Source organism: Amblyraja radiata, chromosome 4, assembly GCF_010909765.2.
Source record: "Amblyraja radiata isolate CabotCenter1 chromosome 4, sAmbRad1.1.pri, whole genome shotgun sequence".
NCBI classification, from domain to species: Eukaryota; Metazoa; Chordata; class Chondrichthyes; order Rajiformes; family Rajidae; genus Amblyraja; species Amblyraja radiata.
The window spans coordinates 44526482-44546373 of record NC_045959.1 but is presented as its reverse complement, the minus strand read 5'-3'; the positions used below and the strand labels follow the sequence as shown (position 1 = coordinate 44546373).

Below are 19892 nucleotides of genomic sequence, written 5' to 3'. Positions count from 1 at the left end.
GGGGGGGTGGTAACTGGGATGCCAGGTATCACCGTTGAGCCCTCTGGAGATGTTGTGGACTTATCAATGAAACGTCAAAGGAGGGTGCCCACATGATGACCCCGATGACGTACCTACCCTACCTTTCACCACTCCAATGCCACTGCAAAAATCAAGCTTGCCGACTTACTAGAGAGATTGAAATATCAATCCTTATTAGCTTTACTCTACAGTTACCTTCTGTAATTTAAGCTGACTCTTAACAAAAGTTTTCAGTCATTACAATGCTGCAAAGTTTTTCCATTTTCTTGTATTTTTGTTATATAAGCATGCCTTACAACAATGCAGATGACTTTGTTGGTTTGGTCTATGTTGACATCACTCGGTGAATATTTTTCACATTGTAAATAAGCTTATATTATACTTCCTATTTTTTCTGTAAAACAAGCTGTGGTGTATCTTGATGAAATTAATGATAATCTACTGATAGATTATAAAAGTTTTCTGCACACGGCACCTGTGATCCGAGATAGCCCCCAACCCAGGCAACTATTGGTGTGCTAGTCACAGAAGGGTATTTGCAATCACACGTTACATTCGTTCCACTTTTTAAAATCTCTACTCCTACTGCAACATTTCTTAATCCCTGTCATGTATCTGTACACTGTGAATGGCTCGATTGTAATCAAGTATTACCGTTCCGCTGACTGGTTAGCATGCAACATAAGCTTTTCACTGTACCACGTTACACGTGACAATAAACTAAACTAAACTAAAACTAATGTAGAATTATCCGTCCTGTTCGGAATGCCAATGGCCATCATGTTCAGTCTGCTGTTGTAATGGCACTTGCAGATTTCATGCCTTTCTATATTGTGAAGTTAATTTAGAGATACAGCGCGGAAACAGGCCCTTCTGCCCACCGAGTACACACACAACCAGTGATCCCCGCAAATTAACACTATCCTACACAATCTAGTGACAATTTACACTTATCAGGGCTCGAAACCTAAATGCCAAGTCATTTTGCCCAGCTTGGCACTGCAGATACTGGTTTATACCGAAGATAGACACGAAAAACTGGAGTAACTGAGCGGGTCAGGCAGCATCTCTGGAGAAAAGGAACGTGATGTTTCGTGTCGGCGGTGACGACGTAGTGCCGAGCAAAGATACGGGATGTGGGGTGACGGCGGGTCGGAGCGAATGACGGGCCCCTATAGGATCTTTGGCCGTGACAGTGATAGCAGCTCCTCCTCCTCCAGCACCTGCCCGCCCTGATAGCGGCCACTGCTTACCAATCCGCTAACGGCGATAGCGCTTTCAAAACAAACCCTCCCGCACACCGAGGCCGGGAGATGGGAGGCCCCCTTCCCATCTTAAGGGGTTGGACAGGCTAGATGCAGGAAGATTGCTCCCGATGTTGGGGAAGTCCAGGACAAGGGGTCACAGCTTAAGGATAAGGGGGAAATCCTTTAAAACCGAGATGAGAAGAACTTTTTTCACACAGAAGAGTGGTGAATCTCTGGAACTCCCTGCCACAGAGGGTAGTCGAGGCCAGTTCATTGGCTATATTTAAGAGGGAGTTAGATGTGGCCCTTGTGGCTAAGGGGATCAGAGGGTATGGAGAGAAGGCAGGTACGGGATACTGAGTTGGATGATCAGCCATGATCATATTGAATGGCGGTGCAGGCTCGAAGGGCCGAATGGCCTACTCCTGCACCTAATTTCTATGTTTCTATGTTTCCGCCATCTGAAGCAGCTGCACCGCTCGGCCCCGCACTTTCGGTTGGCTGGCGGAGGAGGGGAGGCGGTGGCGAGGAGTTCCCAACTGCCTCCGCCTTTGGCGGTGGCACTTGGCGGTGGACAGGAATGGCCGTGATGATACCGTCCCTGTCCGATGAGTGCTGATCTCCATTCCTCCCCGCCCTCTCTATCTCTCTCTTGTACGCCCCCCTTATCCCGGGACCCCACCCTCTCCACTGATTCCCATTCCCACCTCTATTCAGTCCTCACTGACATCCCCTGTGCTCCCCTTCCCATCTACCCCCCCATCTATTCATCCTGCACTGATCTCCCTATCCACCTCGCATTGATTCTCCTGCTCCCCCCGCCCCATCCATCCTACACTGGTCCCCCAATTCATCTGTACTCACCCCCTTTCCCATCCATTCTGCACTGCCGCCCCCCATTCATCCTGTACTGATCCCCTCATTCATCCTGTACTGATCCCCTCATTCATCCTGTACTGACCCCCCCCCCCCCCCCGATCCATCCTATACTGATTCCCTCATTCATCTTTTACTGATCCCCTCATTCATCCTGTACTGATCTCCCCATTCATCCATTACTGATGCCCCCGTCAATCCCATATTGATCCACCCCATTCAACCCCACTGACATCCCCCGCACTCTCCCCTCACAATTGTACCTATTCCAACCAACACACACTAATTCCCCTGCCACAATCCATCCATCCGGCACCTTGCCTTCTCACCCCCCCGCCATCTATCCATCCTGCACTGATTCACAGTCCCGTCCCCCCGACCCTACTGTGATGGAAATGTCTTCAAAGCGAAAATTGACTATGTTTGATAACGGAATGCAATCAAATGTGTTTTAAATCCCAATGTTATTATTTGTTTTAATCCATAAAGATGGATTAATTAAATTGTGAACACGTGAAACATTAAAACGGCAGTGTTCGATTGTCACTGCTACCGTTGACACGTTATTGCAGAATTCATTTTAACGGCAAATCAATGCTCTTAATATGGAGTATCAGTACTGTTATGATCAACATTCACAACTATACATTAGATTTATCCAGGTTTTACTTCTACAGTCGGTCATATACATCACAACTTTGGTCAGGAGATATTTCAGTTGAAATTTTAATGTTAATTCTGAAGTGGGAATGATGGAAACAGCGTTTATCAATAATTTTTTTAAAATCTGGTATCTTCATTGCTGCTCACAACACGTACATCTAAACTGAATGTCCGGTAAGGTGGCTTTGTGACACCCTTAAACATATTACCAAAATAACATTTTTGCTGCTGTTATGTCCTTTGGCCATCTCTTGTCAGTTAGTGTAATGTTTAACCTGTCGGAAGGGTATAGTCGGTTTTAACAGCTATTATCATAAAATGCCTTTAGAAATGTCCTTGCAACCTGTATATTTTGTTATGGATAAATTATGTGGGAAGCGAGAGTGTTTCTGTACCAATAGCAATAACGACCCATGCTATGGCCATGTCATGATAATTTTCGGTCCTTCACAGAAAACATGCTTGCATCAACCTGTAGTGTGCATGGTTTCCATGGTCCAGGATTTATTGACACAGGTTGATCATAAACTGAATAATCCAACCACATTTTTGTTGGGAAGTGGAAAGAAATAATAGAAATTGCATTAATTGCAATGTGTAAAAAGAGTTGAGATACTGTATTATAAATTTGCTGCATGTCATTGTGGTATATATCATGTCTTGATTGGTGAATATGTTTAGTTTGTGACTTTATTTGAAGCAGAAATAATATGTGAATGCTTCATTGAGCATAATTCCGACTGGTAACTACGCACTTTGTTCGAGCACATTATCGCATGCGTCGTGCAAGCCGTCTTAAATTGACCACCTAAACTGTCATTTGGCAACCTAAAAAGCCGCCTAAGTTGCCTGGCTGGCAACAGAGAAAAGAAAACTCACGCAGAACAACGTATACAGACAGCACCCATAGTCGGGATTGAACCCAGGTTACTGGCGCTGCAAGCGCTGTAAGGCAACAACTCTACCGCTGCCCCACCGTGCTGACAAATTGTTAGGCTCCATATGCATTAAGCTTAAAAGCCCAAAATTTACAATCTGACTATACAGATGTTGGTGTATTTCTATTTTTGTACATGAATATCCATGGTTTCAGTTGTTTACTGCTATCAAATTGCAAAATGGTTACATGCCCATGGTTTTAGCAATGGCATTGTTTAAAAGAGGTTTGCCAATTTTGAAGTGAAAAAAAAGTTTTTTCAATTAAAGGACATAGCTCAACGGCAAAATAACTGCATTTACTGAAAAAACCCCACACTACAGGTAGTTCTGAATAACGTGCGTTTCAATGCCATGAATTGGATATAATGCCAGTGATGAAAGAGGTAACACTGCGTGTTTCATGCGGATGGAATTAGTTATTATGCGATTTAGATTGAATACTAGAAAACTGCTTAAAAGTTACTTCGGAAGTTGTCAACCATAAATTCCCGCAGTAATCAAACACCACTTAAGAACAGCTGTCACTGAAATTGACAAGTAATTAGTTCTGTTGGCACTTTTGTAACAATATTAAACAATGTAACATGTAGCCTTTAGTGTTTTTATCTTGTAGCAAAACAATTAACATTTGTTATAGAAAAGACCAATACTTTTGAAAATAATGAGATTAATATATTTATTATGGCCTGTCTGAAACTTGAGCTCTCAATCCCCCATCCCTCATTGACGTATTTGTCTTCATTACCCCTTTTTCTATAACACAAGGTTTCTTAAGAATGGTATTACTATGGTCTATACGCCATTGACTCATGATTGCAGAAGCATCTCTTTATGTTTCTATGAAATGAGAATGAATAGGATGGCAAAGCAAAGAAAATGTACCTTCATGCAAAAAGTATGATCATAAGAACTCACACGATTTATATTGAAAGAGCTCAGATGGCACAAACAGCTATACGGTAAGACAGTGTCGATCAAAAGGATCAAGAATGAGAGAGATTTGTCAAACCTTTCAGAGGATGCTGACTAAGTAGAACAAATCATCTCAAGAAATGTCATCTCAGAATCTAAAGGAAGCTCCAGTAACGCCAGAGAAGTTACATTCACGGCTGCTTTTGATTTGCCGCAGGTCAATGCAAAATTATATAAATTGCAGAAAAGTCACAAGGTGGTTACAATGGATCTGAATTATTCCAGCTTCAAATTCCAGCAATTTCTCTGCAACCTTTAATTCAATTTACAATGGCATCTAAAGTCTCTTCCTCTACATTCCCAAACATCTATCTTCAGTTTCCTCTTTGTTGTCTTTTACATGCTGCCTGCTGGTGATTTGTCCAAAAAGATACTCTCGTGTGTAAGCTGACCTCACCCCCTTCTAATGTGAAACCACTTCCTCATCATCCACTCTTGGATGATCTACAGTTTCCTACAGTTCAAGATTGAAAAGATTGTAGGAGTTGTTCTAGGTCCATCACTAATTCCAAATTATTTGCTAGTTATGACCTCGGGTGCAACCGAACTATTTAAACCTTCCACCCATTCCTTCTCTCCAGAGATGCTGCCTGTCTGCTGAAATACTCCAGAATTTTGTATTTATTTTCAGTTTAAGCCCGCATCTGCAGTTCCTTCCTACATAGAAACATAGAAAATAGGTGCAGGAGTAGGCCATTCGGCCCTTCGAGCATGCGCCGCCATTCAATATGATCATGGCTGATCATCCAACTCAGTATCCTGTACCTGCCTTCTCTCCATACCCCCTGATCCCTTTAGCCACAAGGGCCACATCTAACTCCCTCTTAAATATAGCCAATGAACTGGCCTCAACTACCTTCTGTGGCAGAGAATTCCAGAGATTCACCACTCTCTGTGTGAAAAATGTTTTCCTCATCTCGGTCCTAAAAGATTTCCCCCTTATCCTTAAACTGTGACCCCTTGTTCTGGACTTCCCCAACATCGGGAACAATCTTCCTGCATCTAGCCTGTCCAATCCCTTAAGAATTTTGTAAGTTTCTATAAGATCCCCCCTCAATCTTCTAAATTCTAGCGAGTACAAACCAAGTTTATTCAGTCTTTATATATTTGCTGTCCTGTGCACACCTAAAATTCAGTCCTATGGTCTCTGCACCACAAAAACTTACTTCCATCTATTAGATATTCTCTTGCTTCATTCCAAAACTTAGCCTATTTGTTGCGGAAATTGTCCTTTGCATCTTCATTACCCCAGACTCTCCCAATAGCCATGCCTGCTACCCTCTAGGGCCATACACTGACTTTTATTTCTCCAGAATAACACATTGACAGTCATGCCTTCTACTCTCCAGTATTTCTCTTGTTGGAATTCCTTTCATTGTGCCTGTACCTCAGGCACGTACCGTGAGTAATTACTCAGGGTAGGCAGTCAGTCGGCTTTAAAAAAAATCTTAAACCGCGCATGCGCAGATTGTTCTCTCTGTAAAAATAAAAAATAAAAATAAGTACCAATTCAATTTGCCCAAGGCTTCTAAATCTCCTTCATTTTTTAATTACTGAATGGGTGGGGGATGGAGGATGAAGGCAGGTGGAGAGACGGTGGGATAAACGGGAGCACACCGGACATGTTGAATCAGTTGTCATCTTATTGAATGACAATACTAATTCAAGGGACCAATTGGAGGGAGAGTTCCTTTCACAGCGTGTGGAGAGTCTGTGCCAGGGGTTAAAGATGCGGGGAGGGCAGGAGTGTTGAGAAGGAGGGGGTCGGAGATCATATGTAACTCACCCGGGCACGGACCGCAGAACTGGCCGCCACTTCCGGGGAAGGAAGCAGCTCGGGTGACCGTGAGCGGCCGCCGGGACCAGACAGCAGAACCGGCTGCCACTTCAGCGCCTTCTGCCGGCCCACTCACCTCTGGCAGTGCTCTCCATCTGAACATCTCTCACCTGCCGCTCGCCGGCTTCGCTCATGTCAGCCGCTTCCCACAAATCCCTAAATTCCGACTGCCGAATAACCTCAATTGGTCCTTTGAACGCGCTGTCGGATTTTAAGGATTTGCGGGAAGCGGCTGATATGAATGAGACCGGCGAGCGGCAGGAGTGAGGTTTTCAGACGGAGAACTGCCAGAGGTGAGCGGGGACCGGCAGAAGGGGCTGTCCGGTCCCAGTGGCCACTCGCAGCCACCCGAGCCAATTCACTCCCCGGCCACATTGCGGTGGCTCCATGCAAGGAGAGTCGCAAGTGGGTTACTGGCCCCGATCCCCTCCTTCACAATGCTCCTGCCCTCCCCGCAACTTTACCCCAGGCCAGACTCCCCAAACACTGTGAAAGGAGCTCCCCCCACCCCGGGAAATAATGTATTTAAAAACATAAAGCACCAAGAAATGTAGTTACCACATCATTGGTACACAAACTCCATTCTTCTCTCTTTGTTTCCTAAAATACTCTTAAAATAATGACAATCCATATTTGTAAAACCCGCCAAGAAACTTGCGCTGCGCAGTAGGCTGCTGCGCATGTGCAGTACTGCAAAGGCAGAATTTCAGCTTCCTTCAGCCCTGCTTGTCATTGACGGCACATGGGCTGCACAGACCTTCGCATGTTGCAAGTGCTGCGGTTGAAAGGCACGGAGAATTATGCCTACCTAAGAGATCGATCTCTTAGCTAGGCTTAATTCTCCCATGCCTTTACTATTTATATTTAATAATTACCATTTCATAATTTTAGTCAGGGTAGGCAGTGCCTCTTGCCTACCATGACGGCACGCGCCTGCTGTACCTACACCTCCTCTTTTTAAGATTTCAGCTAAAAGGCACAATCTTGATTAAGCTTTTTACAATTCCAGCATTCATACCCTTCTTTGATTTGATCTCCAAGCGTGCCCTTGACAAATGTGTTTGATCATTTTATTATATTAAAGGCTCTATATATGTGTGCATGTTGCTGGTCTCAACTAAATACAGAAAGAGATACAATTTGCCAAGAATTGTACAAAATCATGAGAGGAATGTATCGGGTAGATGCACAGAGTCTCTTGCCAAGAGTAGGGGAATCGAGGACCAGATGACATAGGTTCAAGGTGAAGGGGTAAAGATTTAATAGGAATCCGAGGGGTAACTTTTTCACACAAGGGGTGGTGGGTGTATGGAGCAAGCTGCCAGAGGAGGTAGTTGAGGCTGTGACTATCCCAACGTTTAAGAAACAGTTAGACAGGTACAAGGATAGGACTGATTAGGAGGGATATGGACCAGGCGCCGGCAAGTGAGACTATTGTAGCTGGGACATTGTTGGCCCATGTGGGCATGTTAGGCCGAAGGGCCTGTTTCCACACTGTATCACTCTAATTGCATCAATGCAACTGAAGTCATGGGAGTGATGTTCTCCTACTTGTCCACTGTAAGGAGGTAGATAGCAACAGGCTCGTTAGATAACATTGCAAATATAGGATGTTATCCTGTTCTTATTTTAATCACATATCTGTGCCCAGGAGTATTTCAACCTGCTGCTAATTTGTTTAATTCGCATGACTTAACTGTGGAGCTCCACTAAGTTGTTGAGAGCCAAATTTAACAAGTGCTTGCATCTATGACAAGAAAACTTTGCTTCTCTGGAAAAAAAATTACTGTATTTATTAGAGTAAACTTAAAAAGCTGTTTAATATGCCAATGCAACAAATATATGGTTTTCTAATCTGCAAATGTATTGCTGGTTTTACATTTCAAGAATTTTAAGTTATTAGTTGAAGTCTGATTTTTAAGATGGAACAAAAAGGTATTTTATAATTAATTTGGAGAAAGCAAGAGTTTATTTTCAATGAGTTCTTTTCAATGTCTAATGATTTAGTGCAAAGCCTCATTTAGAAATTTCACATAAGACCCAATAGTCTTCCATATTGAAAATTATTTTTGCAGAATATGAAATACCATTCTCAATTATACCTGCAACTGATATTATTTTTATTAAGGTCATAAAATATTAATTACCATGCAAAAAACTTTTCAGATGTTTACCTGACTGGAAATCCAGCCTTCTTATTTTACCAAGCAATTGTATCCAGAATGGGTTTTTTTCTGACAGTAATCTTTATTAACACTACAATTACAATATAATCAGAAATCTATTATTTACACTGAATTTCTCCCCTAGAGAAGTGTTTTCTAAAACTCAACCATTTAAAACAAAGCATTAGTACAAATAGCCTAAACCAAAGAAATCCTGTTTCCATGGCGACATTGATTTTGTAGCTTTGCCTGAGATCAGATAAGACAAAAATATTCATTTGCTTTAAAGACTGGATTACCAAACAACATATGGAGAGCAATTGCAGTATGTGCCTATTTAATATCCTCTCAAAAGGAAAATCAACTGGTCAACATCATGGTGACCTACATCAAGGCAGAGAATGTACCATGGAGTAATTAGCTGTATCACACCAATAAAAATGTTGGTTGTAAGCTTCAAGATCTAACCTTCAATGAATGAATGATTTAAAAATTATACTTTGCCCTCGGTCCCAATTTGAAAGTAACTACATTAACATGGAAGAATAACAATAACATTGATCATAAAATTTAAAAGTACTCCAAATTAATTCAAATTGTCCACAATGCTAAATTGAAAAGGATAGAAATGTGCTCCTAATATTAATTTTACTTCGGAGTCACGTGAGTGACTACGTGAAGAACCCCGCCAGGACGCATGCGTGTCATATCGCTACACGCATTGCGAAACAGTCAGGCGGGGTGGAACGACGTTCCCCCGCAGCGGCAGTTTAAAAGTCGGAACCTGCAGGTGAGAGTATTCTGCGGTCTTTTTGTGTTTTCCCATACTGATTACAGGTGGGGAGCATGAACAAGTCGAAGAAAGCAACGAGGGCTGCGACAAAGCTGGTGGGGGAGGACCGCGGAGTAGTGGGCAGCCAGCAGCGGCCAGCGGCACTTGAATCACCTATAATGGGATCAGCTGTGCCCGATGTCGCCTCCGCACCGGCCAGATCCAGTCCGTGGCCGGGCGGTAAGGCAAAATAAAAAACCTTACTTTGATGAGTCCGACTTTGAGCAGCCGCGGGCGGCCAGCGACCGTGAGCGCTGGAGCCGGATGGAGCAGTGTGTGGAGCATTTGCTCCAACGTGACAGGCTCCGGGAGATGGAGTCGAGTCACTGTGGGCTCTATGTAAAACCCACAGCAGCACCTCTTGTAGGGCTGCACAGTGCTTCTCCCTCGTCAGAGGGGAGTACTGGGGGTCAGTACTGGGCTGATCCTGAAGAGGGGTTTGCAGAAGAGAAATCAAGTGTGCAGGGGGTGCAGGAACGTGAAAATCTACTGGACATGGTGTCCAACTTCATACAGCCAGACCAGACTGGCCAAAACCTGGAGCAAAAACTAGCTGCCAGTATAGATTATATGTCCTTTAACCAGCTACAAGAACAGGCTGTATTGGACACCACGTCAAGACACCTGGCACCGGGTAACTGTATATCCCTGAATGTTCCTGTAGTAAATACTTGTATATGGAAACATATTGGAATAGGAGTTAGAGGCATGGATATCAAACTCCAAAAGGTATTAAAACTCCTAACAGCGGGGATAACAGCTTTCACCCGCACAGTGGATGAGAAGGACATGTCGCAGGACCAACAGGATGCACTGGCACTGCTTTGCAACACACAATATGAAATAAACAGCATCAGGAAGAGTGCCATCCGACCTACATTAAACCCGAAATTCGCGGGTCTGTGCAAACCTGGAAACGTAAAACCACCAATTCTACTATTTGGAGGTAACCTATCGAAGCAAGTCAGGGAGCTCAATGAGGAAGCAAAAACCCTGGGACTCATAAAAGGGACTTCATCAAAAACCCACTACGGCCATAGACAGCACCCTTACGCACCCACCAGTAGAACAAGACTGACTGGTGAAAGCTCGAAGGTCCGGTACACCGAACATGAGTCTTTTTTAGGCCATGGCCCAGGCCGGCCTTCTTGGAAGATACGCAAACCTCCAACATCAACCAAACCACAAACCCAGACACCGACGCCTCAACATCAACGAAGGGTTTACAAAAAGAAGTAAACCTGCCACTGGTAACTATGGAGGTAGGTGGGTCTGGTTCCCTACAAATTGCAGGGAGCATGGAGGTTGGGGGGAGATTACACTCCTTTCTGGATGCATAAAGTATGTTAACTACCGACACTTATATTTTAAGCAGTATCCAGGGATATACCATAGAATTCATACACAAGTACAGCCCTCTGGAGAGGCTTTACGCAAAAGGGGTAATTGAAAAATCCCAACACGAACCGCAGGAATTCGTGTCCAATATCTTTACCAAAAACAAAAAAGATGGTGGTTGTCGCATCATCATAGATCTGACCAAATTGAATACATTTGTACAATATATTAATTTAAAAATGGAAACCTTTGTTACTGCAAAACAATTGATTTCCAAAGGTTACTATTCAGTGCCTATTCGAGGTGACCACAGATGTTATTTAAAATTCAACTGGATGGGACAGCTCTGGCTTAACAGCTTCGGGTTAACATCAGCCCCAAGGCTGTTCACAAAAATTTTGAAACCAGCCCTAGCGTTTCTACGGAAACGAAAACACATGGTCATGGCATATCTAGATGACATACTTATTGCGGGCAAAACTTTGGAATTGGCCAAACAAACTGTAACAGCCACAAATCAGTTATTTGAAAAACTGGGGTTTATCATCCATCCAGTTAAATCTAAATTAACGCCTTCCACTACTATGGACTATTTGGGGTTCACCATTGACTCAGTTCACATGTCGGTGACTTTGCCAAAGGGAAAGGCTATAGACTTAATAGAGGCTTGCAATAACCTCATTGACATCAGTAAACCGTCCATCAGATTGGTAGCAAATGTAATTGGCAAAATGGTGGCTGCTTTTCCAGCCACACAATTTGGACCTTTACATTACCAAAATTTACAGAGAGCAAAAATACAAGCACTCAAAATTAATGCTGGTCATTTTGACAGACCAATGAAGCCACCAATCAAAGCTATAATGGAACTAAAATGGTGGATAGATAACATTCGGCTTTGTTTCAATCCAATCATTATCAGCAACCCTTCTATGGTGCTACAAACTGATGCCAGTGCACTTGGTTGGGGTGCCACCAATTCCATCTCCAGCTGTGGAGGTAGATGGACTGCTCAGGAGGCATCATTATTACTAACACTGGGCATAAACTACCTGGAAATGTTGGGTGCATTCTATGGCCTAAAGTCATATTGTACTGGGTCATATCACCAGCATGTTAGACTACAGATTGACAATACCACCGTGGTAGCATATATCAACCACATGGGTGGAAACAAATCGACATCATGTGACAATCTGGCTAATACAATTTGGCAATAGTGTATCCAGAGAGATATTTGGATATCAGCTACTTACCTACCAGATAAACTAAATTTAGTGGCAGACACCAGGTCACGCAAATTTAATGAAAACACCGAATGGATGTTGAATAAAAAAGTATTTTCTGATATTACAGCACGGTATGGAACACCAGATATCGATCTATTCGCATCCAGGCTTAATCACCAGTTATCAAACTATGTTTCGTGGGAGCCAGACCCTGGGGCAGCGGCGACAGATGCATTTTCGCTGCATTGGGGGAAATTGTTTATTTATGCATTCCCTCCTTTCTGCCTCATCAGTCGGGTATTAAGGAAAATACAGCAAGACTCTGCGTCTGATATTTTGGTAGTACCCGATTGGCCTACTCAACCATGGTTCCCAGTGATACTGAACATGGTATTAGAACCATATATCACCATCCCGAATAGACCAGATTTATTGGTTCATCCCGTAACGAGGGGCCATAACTATTTGAATTTATTAATTTGTAGAATCTAAAAATACCACTACTACAGCTGGGACTGATGGACCGAACAGTGAACATGATTTCGGCAGCCCACAGACAGTCCACCAAAAAACAGTATCTGGTCTATATCAGGAAGTGGGAGATGTGTTGTCACAAAAACAGCATCACCTACAGAGAAATGAACATCCCGTCTGTTCTGGAATACCTGGCAGGCCTCCATTATGATGAGTGCTCAGTTATAGTGCCATCAACTGCGCCAGAAGTGCCCTGTCAACTTATCTATGGCAAGGAACAGAGCGTCACTCTGTTGGGACTCACCCACTGGTAACAAAACTTATGAGGGGAATTTTTAATACCAATCCCCCAAGAACCAGGTACTCCCAAATATGGGATGCGAGTATTGTCCTGAAGATGCTCAGGAATTGGTCTCCAGCAACAGCTCTATCCCTACATAGACTGACATTAAAAACAGTCATGCTAATGGCTTTGGTCACGGCACAAAGGGTACAGTCATTACATAAATTAAGACTGGACAACATGACTTCTTCATCTGAAAATATTACGTTTCATATTTATGAATTAGTTAAGCAGAACAGACAGGGATCAGCAGGCCTCAATATAGAATTTAGGTCTTACCCAACAGATGATCGTCTCTGTATAGTAAGACATTTGTCGTTATACATGGAGAACATGAAAATCATCAGAGGCAATGAGAAGGCACTTTTAGTCAGCCATAAGCAACCACACAAAAGAGTGACGGTCCAGACCATCTCAAGATGGCTGAAACAGGTTCTAATACAGGCTAGGGTGGATACTAATATTTTTAAATCTCATTCCACCAGGGCTGCAGCTACATCGGCAGCTATGCAGTTGGATGTACCAATGGACCAAATCCTCAAGACAGCAGGATGGTCAGGGGAAAAAACATTCCAACTATTTTATCATAAACCAGTCATTAAACCTGGAACGTTTGCAGAAACAATTTTAAGTTCTGTAATTTAATTTACCCCATAAATAGGGGCTATAATTTTGTGTTAATAAATTTCATGGATTTCAATGTCGGATTCATGTCTAAATTATGTTGACACAATTCCTCCTACAGTCATTAAGGCAGATGTGATGCATGGACTCGTTTCCACGGCATGAAATCACAGAGCTTTGAAATCTTCATGTAGTCACTCACGTGACTCCGAAGTAAAATAGTAAGATTAAACGAGAACTTACCAGTTCGAAGTTTGATCGTTATTTTATGAGGAGTACGTTGAGGGAATACGTGCCCTCCGCTCCCACCCATGATCATATACTCAACTGGTATTTCTTCTCTAATCTTACTATGTTTAAGTCATTACAGTTATCTGTGATTTCACACCGCTGCTTTGAAGAATGACACGCATGCGTCCTGGTGGGGTTCTTCACGTATTCCCTCAACGTACTCCTCATAAAATAACGATCAAACTTCGAACTGGTAAGTTCTCGTTTAATCTTACTATTCTGGTCTGAAATCGGTCAAAAATCAACGTAAGCAAAATTACCCAAACTTTCATAGATAAAGACATAGAATAAAAAGTTATTCCTCTACTAACGCAGGATCAGAACATTTAAGTTAATTTCCATAACAAGCGTGCCACTTTGGACAGTGAATTTCTTTAATTTAACAATACAAGCACTGATGTTAAATAACAGAATTCCTTGTCAACTTTCCCAAATCAAGTTTTGTGGAAGTGGTCTTTGTGAATTATTTCCAAAGCCATCAATATTGTTCAGCTACAGTTGCATGCTGCGTTTTGATTTCAGTGCAGTAGCTGCTAAAATCCTTATCTAATTTTGCCTTGCTGTGATACATATTATGCTCGAGAGTGCTTTTAAATGTCATATTCAGTTCTCTGCTCCCAGGTTGCGTATTTTGGTCAATGATGACATGTGTTGGAAAGTTAGAAAACTATTTTTAGTTGATGATCTTATTACTCTCAACCACCTCGATACACTCCAGTCCTTTCCATTAGTAGGCGGGTGACAAAACAGCTTAATATCTACATCCAAATGAACAATGTTCATAATTTTATCTTACAATATTTACATTAAAAGGTCAATGTTAGGTTAACTTTTTTTTAAATATTACAGCACCCGAAGGAACAGTATTATTTATATTGCTCATTATGGAAGATCGAAGCTGAGGAGAACTCAGTGTTGCATGGCTTCATCCAGACAGCTGTATTGTGTATTAATATTAGCCTCCTTTATTAAAAAACTGTGGAGCACGCATTATTTTTTATTGCCATCACTGATAATTTCTCTAGCCTCGGGTTTCCAAAAAAAAAAATCCCCAACAATTCCACGGAATCTATTTTTTTTCAATTTTGTCTCTTCTCTAGGCAGAGGCTCACATGGCAGTTCCATTGACATCTTCATTGCTTCAAAACATGTTTGATATTCTTCCTATTAGGCTCAGACTACCATTGCCAGCAAGTTACCAAACCAAGCAAATATGCTGATTCTGGTATGAATACATGAAGTTTCCATCAGATATTTCAAGATATCATCTAGGAATTAAGATAATTCTCTTCTGCTCACTGAGGAACACTGGGGTGTATTGTATCATTTATATAAAAAATTTAACCATTCCCATTGACAAAGATATTGTCAGAACTGGAAGGACTGAGTTATGAGGAGAAGTTGGTTTGGATAGGACTTTATTCCTTTCAGCACAAGAGGCCGAGGGATGCTCTTATAGAGGTGAATAAAATCATGATGGCAATAGATAGGGAGAATGCATATAATCTTTTTTCTCAGGGGAGTTGTATCAAGAACTGGAGGCCAAAGGTTAAGATTGGATGTAATAAGATCTTAGGTACACAAAAAAGCTGGAGAAACTCAGCGGGTGCAGCAGCATCTATGGAGCGAAGGAAATAGGCAACGTTTCGGGCCGAAACCCTTCTTCAGATAATAAGATCTTGATGGGCAACTGTTTCCACACAGAGGGTGGTGAGTTTATGGAATGACCTGCTAGGTACAGGTACAATAACAACATATAAAAGTCATTTGGACAGGCAGACAGATAGGAAAGAGGCTTAGAGGAATCTGGGCCAAATGCAGGCAAATTGAACTAACTTAAATGTGGTATCTTGGTCAGCATGAACGAGTTGGGTCACATGGTCTGTTTCCATGGTGTATGACTATCTAACTCTGTTAAGTAACTGAAAACAACCCAGAGATCCTATTTTGCATGGTTCGATACATGTGCTTGGGGCAACACATTTAATTGTTGAGCTGTATGGTATGTCTTGATCCTGACTGTAGATGAATTAACAATTTAAATGCTGTTATAGCCAAGTGTCGTGTTTGTCTTTGAAATGGAAATGAAATAAATGTCCCAATTATATATTTGTACACAACAGTTAACTTTCATATCATGATGAGAAGGCTTACAGGAAGGAGATTGAGAACTTTGTAAGCTGGGGCCAAGAAAATAACCTTTCCCTAAATGACAGCAAGACAATGGAGATTGTGATTGACTTCAGGAAGCGAAGCAGTACACATACCCTGCGAAGCAGTACACATACACTGATAGCACCAAAGTTGGGATGGTTGAAAGCTTCAAGTTCCTAGGAGTAAATATCATCAGCAACTAGTCCTCGACGAGCCATATTGAAGCAATGGGTAAGAAAGCACACCAACACCTCAACTTCCTTAGAAGGCTCAGGAAGTACAGCATGTCTACAACAACTCTCACCAACTTCTACAGATGCGCCGTAGAAAGTATTTTATTGAGATGCAGCACAGCAGGTTTGGGAACTGTTCCATCCAAGATCGCCAGAAATTGCAGAGAATTGTGGACGCAGCCCAGACCATAGTGACAACCAACCTCACTCCCATTGATTCCATCTGCACTTCATGCTGCCTTGGCAAGACCACCATCATAATCAAAAACCAGTCTTATCCTGGACACTCCCTCTCCTCCCCTCTCCCATCAGGCAAGAGGTACAGGAGTATGAAAACACACACCTCCTCCAGATTCAGGGACAGTTTCTTCTCAGCTGTTATCAGATAAGTTTATCATCCTATCACTAACTAGAGAGTGGTCCTGACCTGCCATCTACCTCATTGGAGACCCTCAGAATATATTTTATCGGAATTTACTGGACTTTATCTTGCACTGAACACTATTCCCTTTAACTTGTATCTGTACACTATGCATGGCTTGATTTTAATCATGTATAGTCTTTCTGATGACTGGATGGCTCACAATAAAAATGCTTTTCATTATAACTCGGTAAACCAAAAACTATAATATGCTCTATTCAAACTGTGCCTTTTTCTACAATCACCTTATGTTACAAATTAATCATGAAAAATAACCACATTATCTTTTCATTATACATATGTCTGAAAATCATCTTCGTGAGAATGAAATACAACAATGTACTATTACAAGAAGTTACCTGGGAACCTATTTGAAATCAGTGCAATTTTATATGCAACCATTCTTGATTTGGTGACAACTGAAGATAGACTTTGAAATTAGATGTGCACAATTTTAGCTTGCTTTCCTGTAATATTCCATTGTAATTGTATACATGAATTCAATACTGCAAGCACTCTCTCTTCTGGAATCACTCCAACAGAAATGCTGTTCATAATAATCATTATGCATATATGAAATGTCAAATAAGAACCACGACTGTCTACTGGTTACACCAATCTTGTGGCAACATTGATTTGATAACTGTATATGCCATTTCAGAAGCTGTAACAATATCTTGTTTTATGCAACATTTCTTACACATGATGACAAATGAAAGGCCCTGACACCAGGAGTGGACCAATGAGTCACAGAGTAGATGTTACCAGGGGAAGGCTGGGCAAGACAATGGAGACAGAATGGTTAAATTCAGTCACTGCATAAACGGGTTAAAAGAAGATTAATTGCCCAAATCTAATGGACCATAATAAATAATTTCTTTAAATATTTACTTTTCCAGTAAAATTGCGCACTAGTTTTGATAATTTAAAATCATATCTGTGTTCTTGTGAGCAAATAGAAATTCATTACCAATAATTAACAAAGTACAAATTCATTAATGGTAATATTCTGTGTCTCTTATACTAATCTTTATGCCACAGGGTTGATGACACCGTGAAGAGAATTTATTTAACTTCTTCACCCATATGTTTTCAGCACTTCAATTAAAGGCGACTGGTCACCATACACTTTAGTCCCTTTATCCTTCTCTCAGCTGTTCCTATAGATGGTTTACATGGATCTGGACATCTGTTACAGTATTTGACTACCATTTCCTGGTTGCCTCAAACTGTGCTATTTCTTAAAAATAAATGTGATCGAGGGCTTGCAAGCACTCCCCTGATCGCATTCCTTATGTTGTTCTGCAGCATAGTTATGTTAGGGAGCGAAAGAGAAAACTTATATTCCTAAATTTGACTTCTGGAGCTCAATGGATACTACTTAGATCAATTTGGATATTTCCCAGCCTATTTGTTTGATTATATAAAATATACATTATTGGCGTAGAGTAAATATATTGAAGGTTGCATTGAAAAGCCTTCCAGCTTCGTGCGTTCGCTTGTGAGTTAAAGGGTGCAGCTTCTTCCCGAATACAAAACCACTGTTTTGCATGTGTGTAATAGATAATCAACTGTTCTTAAATAGTGAACACTTCTCAAACGTTGCACTATGGGTGCGGGCGAGCTGAACGCCACCCACCCCCACACTCGACGCTCCAGAACTTCACCAAGCTCCAAGAATGCTGCTTGACGGTTCGTCAGCTCTCCTGATCCACTCGGCGCGTCTAGGGCTGAGGTCGCTGTCCGTGTAGACGGGCGGGCGGGCGCGGAGATGGACGTCTTATCATGAAGCAAAAGGCAGCTGTTTACACCCGGTGTGTGTGCATGTTTGTGCTGAGCAAGTGTGACTGTTCACACCCGGCGTGTATGTGCTGCATAAGTGAGAGTGTGTGAGTGTTTGTGCGTGTGTGCGTGTGTGAGAATGTGTATGTGTGTAAGAGTGTGTGTATGTGTGTAAGAGTATGTGTGTGTGTTTGTGAGTGTGTGTGTGAGCGTGTTTGTGAGAGCGTATGTGTGTGTGTATGTGAGATAGTGTTAATGTGAGAGTGAGTGTGTGCACACACACAGCGTCAGTAGAGCGCGGGCGGCGACGATACAACAGTGCCAGGGAAAAGGCTCAACTCGCTCTTGTCCGTCTGCATGAAACATGTTCTCCCTGAATGTCATGTTTTTGACTTAATTGACATCGAATGAACGGCATCCAGGTGTTCAAGTGCCTGTATTCGATGCGTTTATCGTCCCCGTCCACCGGTGGCTAAAGTTGCCCCCGGTCAGGCCCGTACTCACCGCCGTCTCCGTACGTTTCCACGCCGTATCCATCCTGCAGCCCGTTGTTCCATGTGCCCTCGTACCTGGCCGGGCTGTTGAGACTCTGGCGGAGCCCGTACCTGCCCTTGAAGCCATGGGTCCACTCGCCGCGGTAACGCCAGCGCCCCTTGGTCTCTACCCCCAGCCCGTGGCGCTTGCCCTGGTTCCAATAGCCCTGGTAGGTGTTGCCGCTCGGCCAGGTGTACACTCCCACCACCTCGAAGCCGTGCGCCCAGGAGCCGCTGTACTCGCCCTGGCCCTTTGGCCCCGTACAGATGCCGTGGCCGTGGGCTTTGCCGTCTTCCCAGCCGCCGCAGTAACTCCCGCCATCATCGAAGTCGAACCTTCCTCCAGTCATGCATGAAACGGTGCGACCGGATCGCAGAGCGACTGCAAGCGGGCTCGGCGGCGGCGGCAGCAGCAGCAAAGAACCCGGGGCGGGGGGCAGGAACCAGCGTGAGTGCAAGGAAAGTGCGAGCGGCGTCTGACTAGAAAGAACGCCAGCGAGGCGGGATCACTGACTTTAACTGGAGAGATTGGCGGGGGAGGCGGGCTCGTCAGCGACTGGCGAGAGCGGGGAGAAGGCGGGCACAGTCTGAGAGTCTGGGGAGACAGAGAGGCGGCTACAGCCGCTGGAGACATTGGAGAGGGGGAGACACAGGAACGGTCTGGAAACTGGAGGGAAGGGAAAGGGAGGGGGTTGGGCATAGACATTGGAGACTGGGGTGGACACTTGGGGGGGGGGAGGCAGGTGCAGGGCAGGCAATGGAGTGGGAAGTTGGTACAGCGAATGTGAAAACGTGGTGGACGGTAATGAGGAGGGTCAGATACAGGTACTGATACACTGGGATGAGAGGTCGGTATCTCATACCAGGGGGAGATGGGCATTCTATGTCTGTATCTGTATCTTGACGTGTAATCACCAT

At 43.1% G+C, this 19892-nt stretch overlaps 1 protein-coding gene across 2 annotated transcripts in view; it reads right to left on the bottom strand.

Moving 5' to 3' along the window:
* The window catches only part of jph1 (junctophilin 1), a 181180-nt gene extending 161699 nt beyond the window's left edge, over positions 1-19481 (bottom strand). For both annotated transcript variants that reach the window (XM_033019284.1, XM_033019283.1), the window contains exon 1: positions 18946-19481. In XM_033019284.1, coding sequence (XP_032875175.1) covers positions 18946-19324 — 379 coding nt within the window. In that variant the 5' untranslated portion in view covers positions 19325-19481. The remainder of the gene's footprint in view (positions 1-18945) is intronic.
* Between the last annotated feature and the right edge of the window lie 411 nt (positions 19482-19892).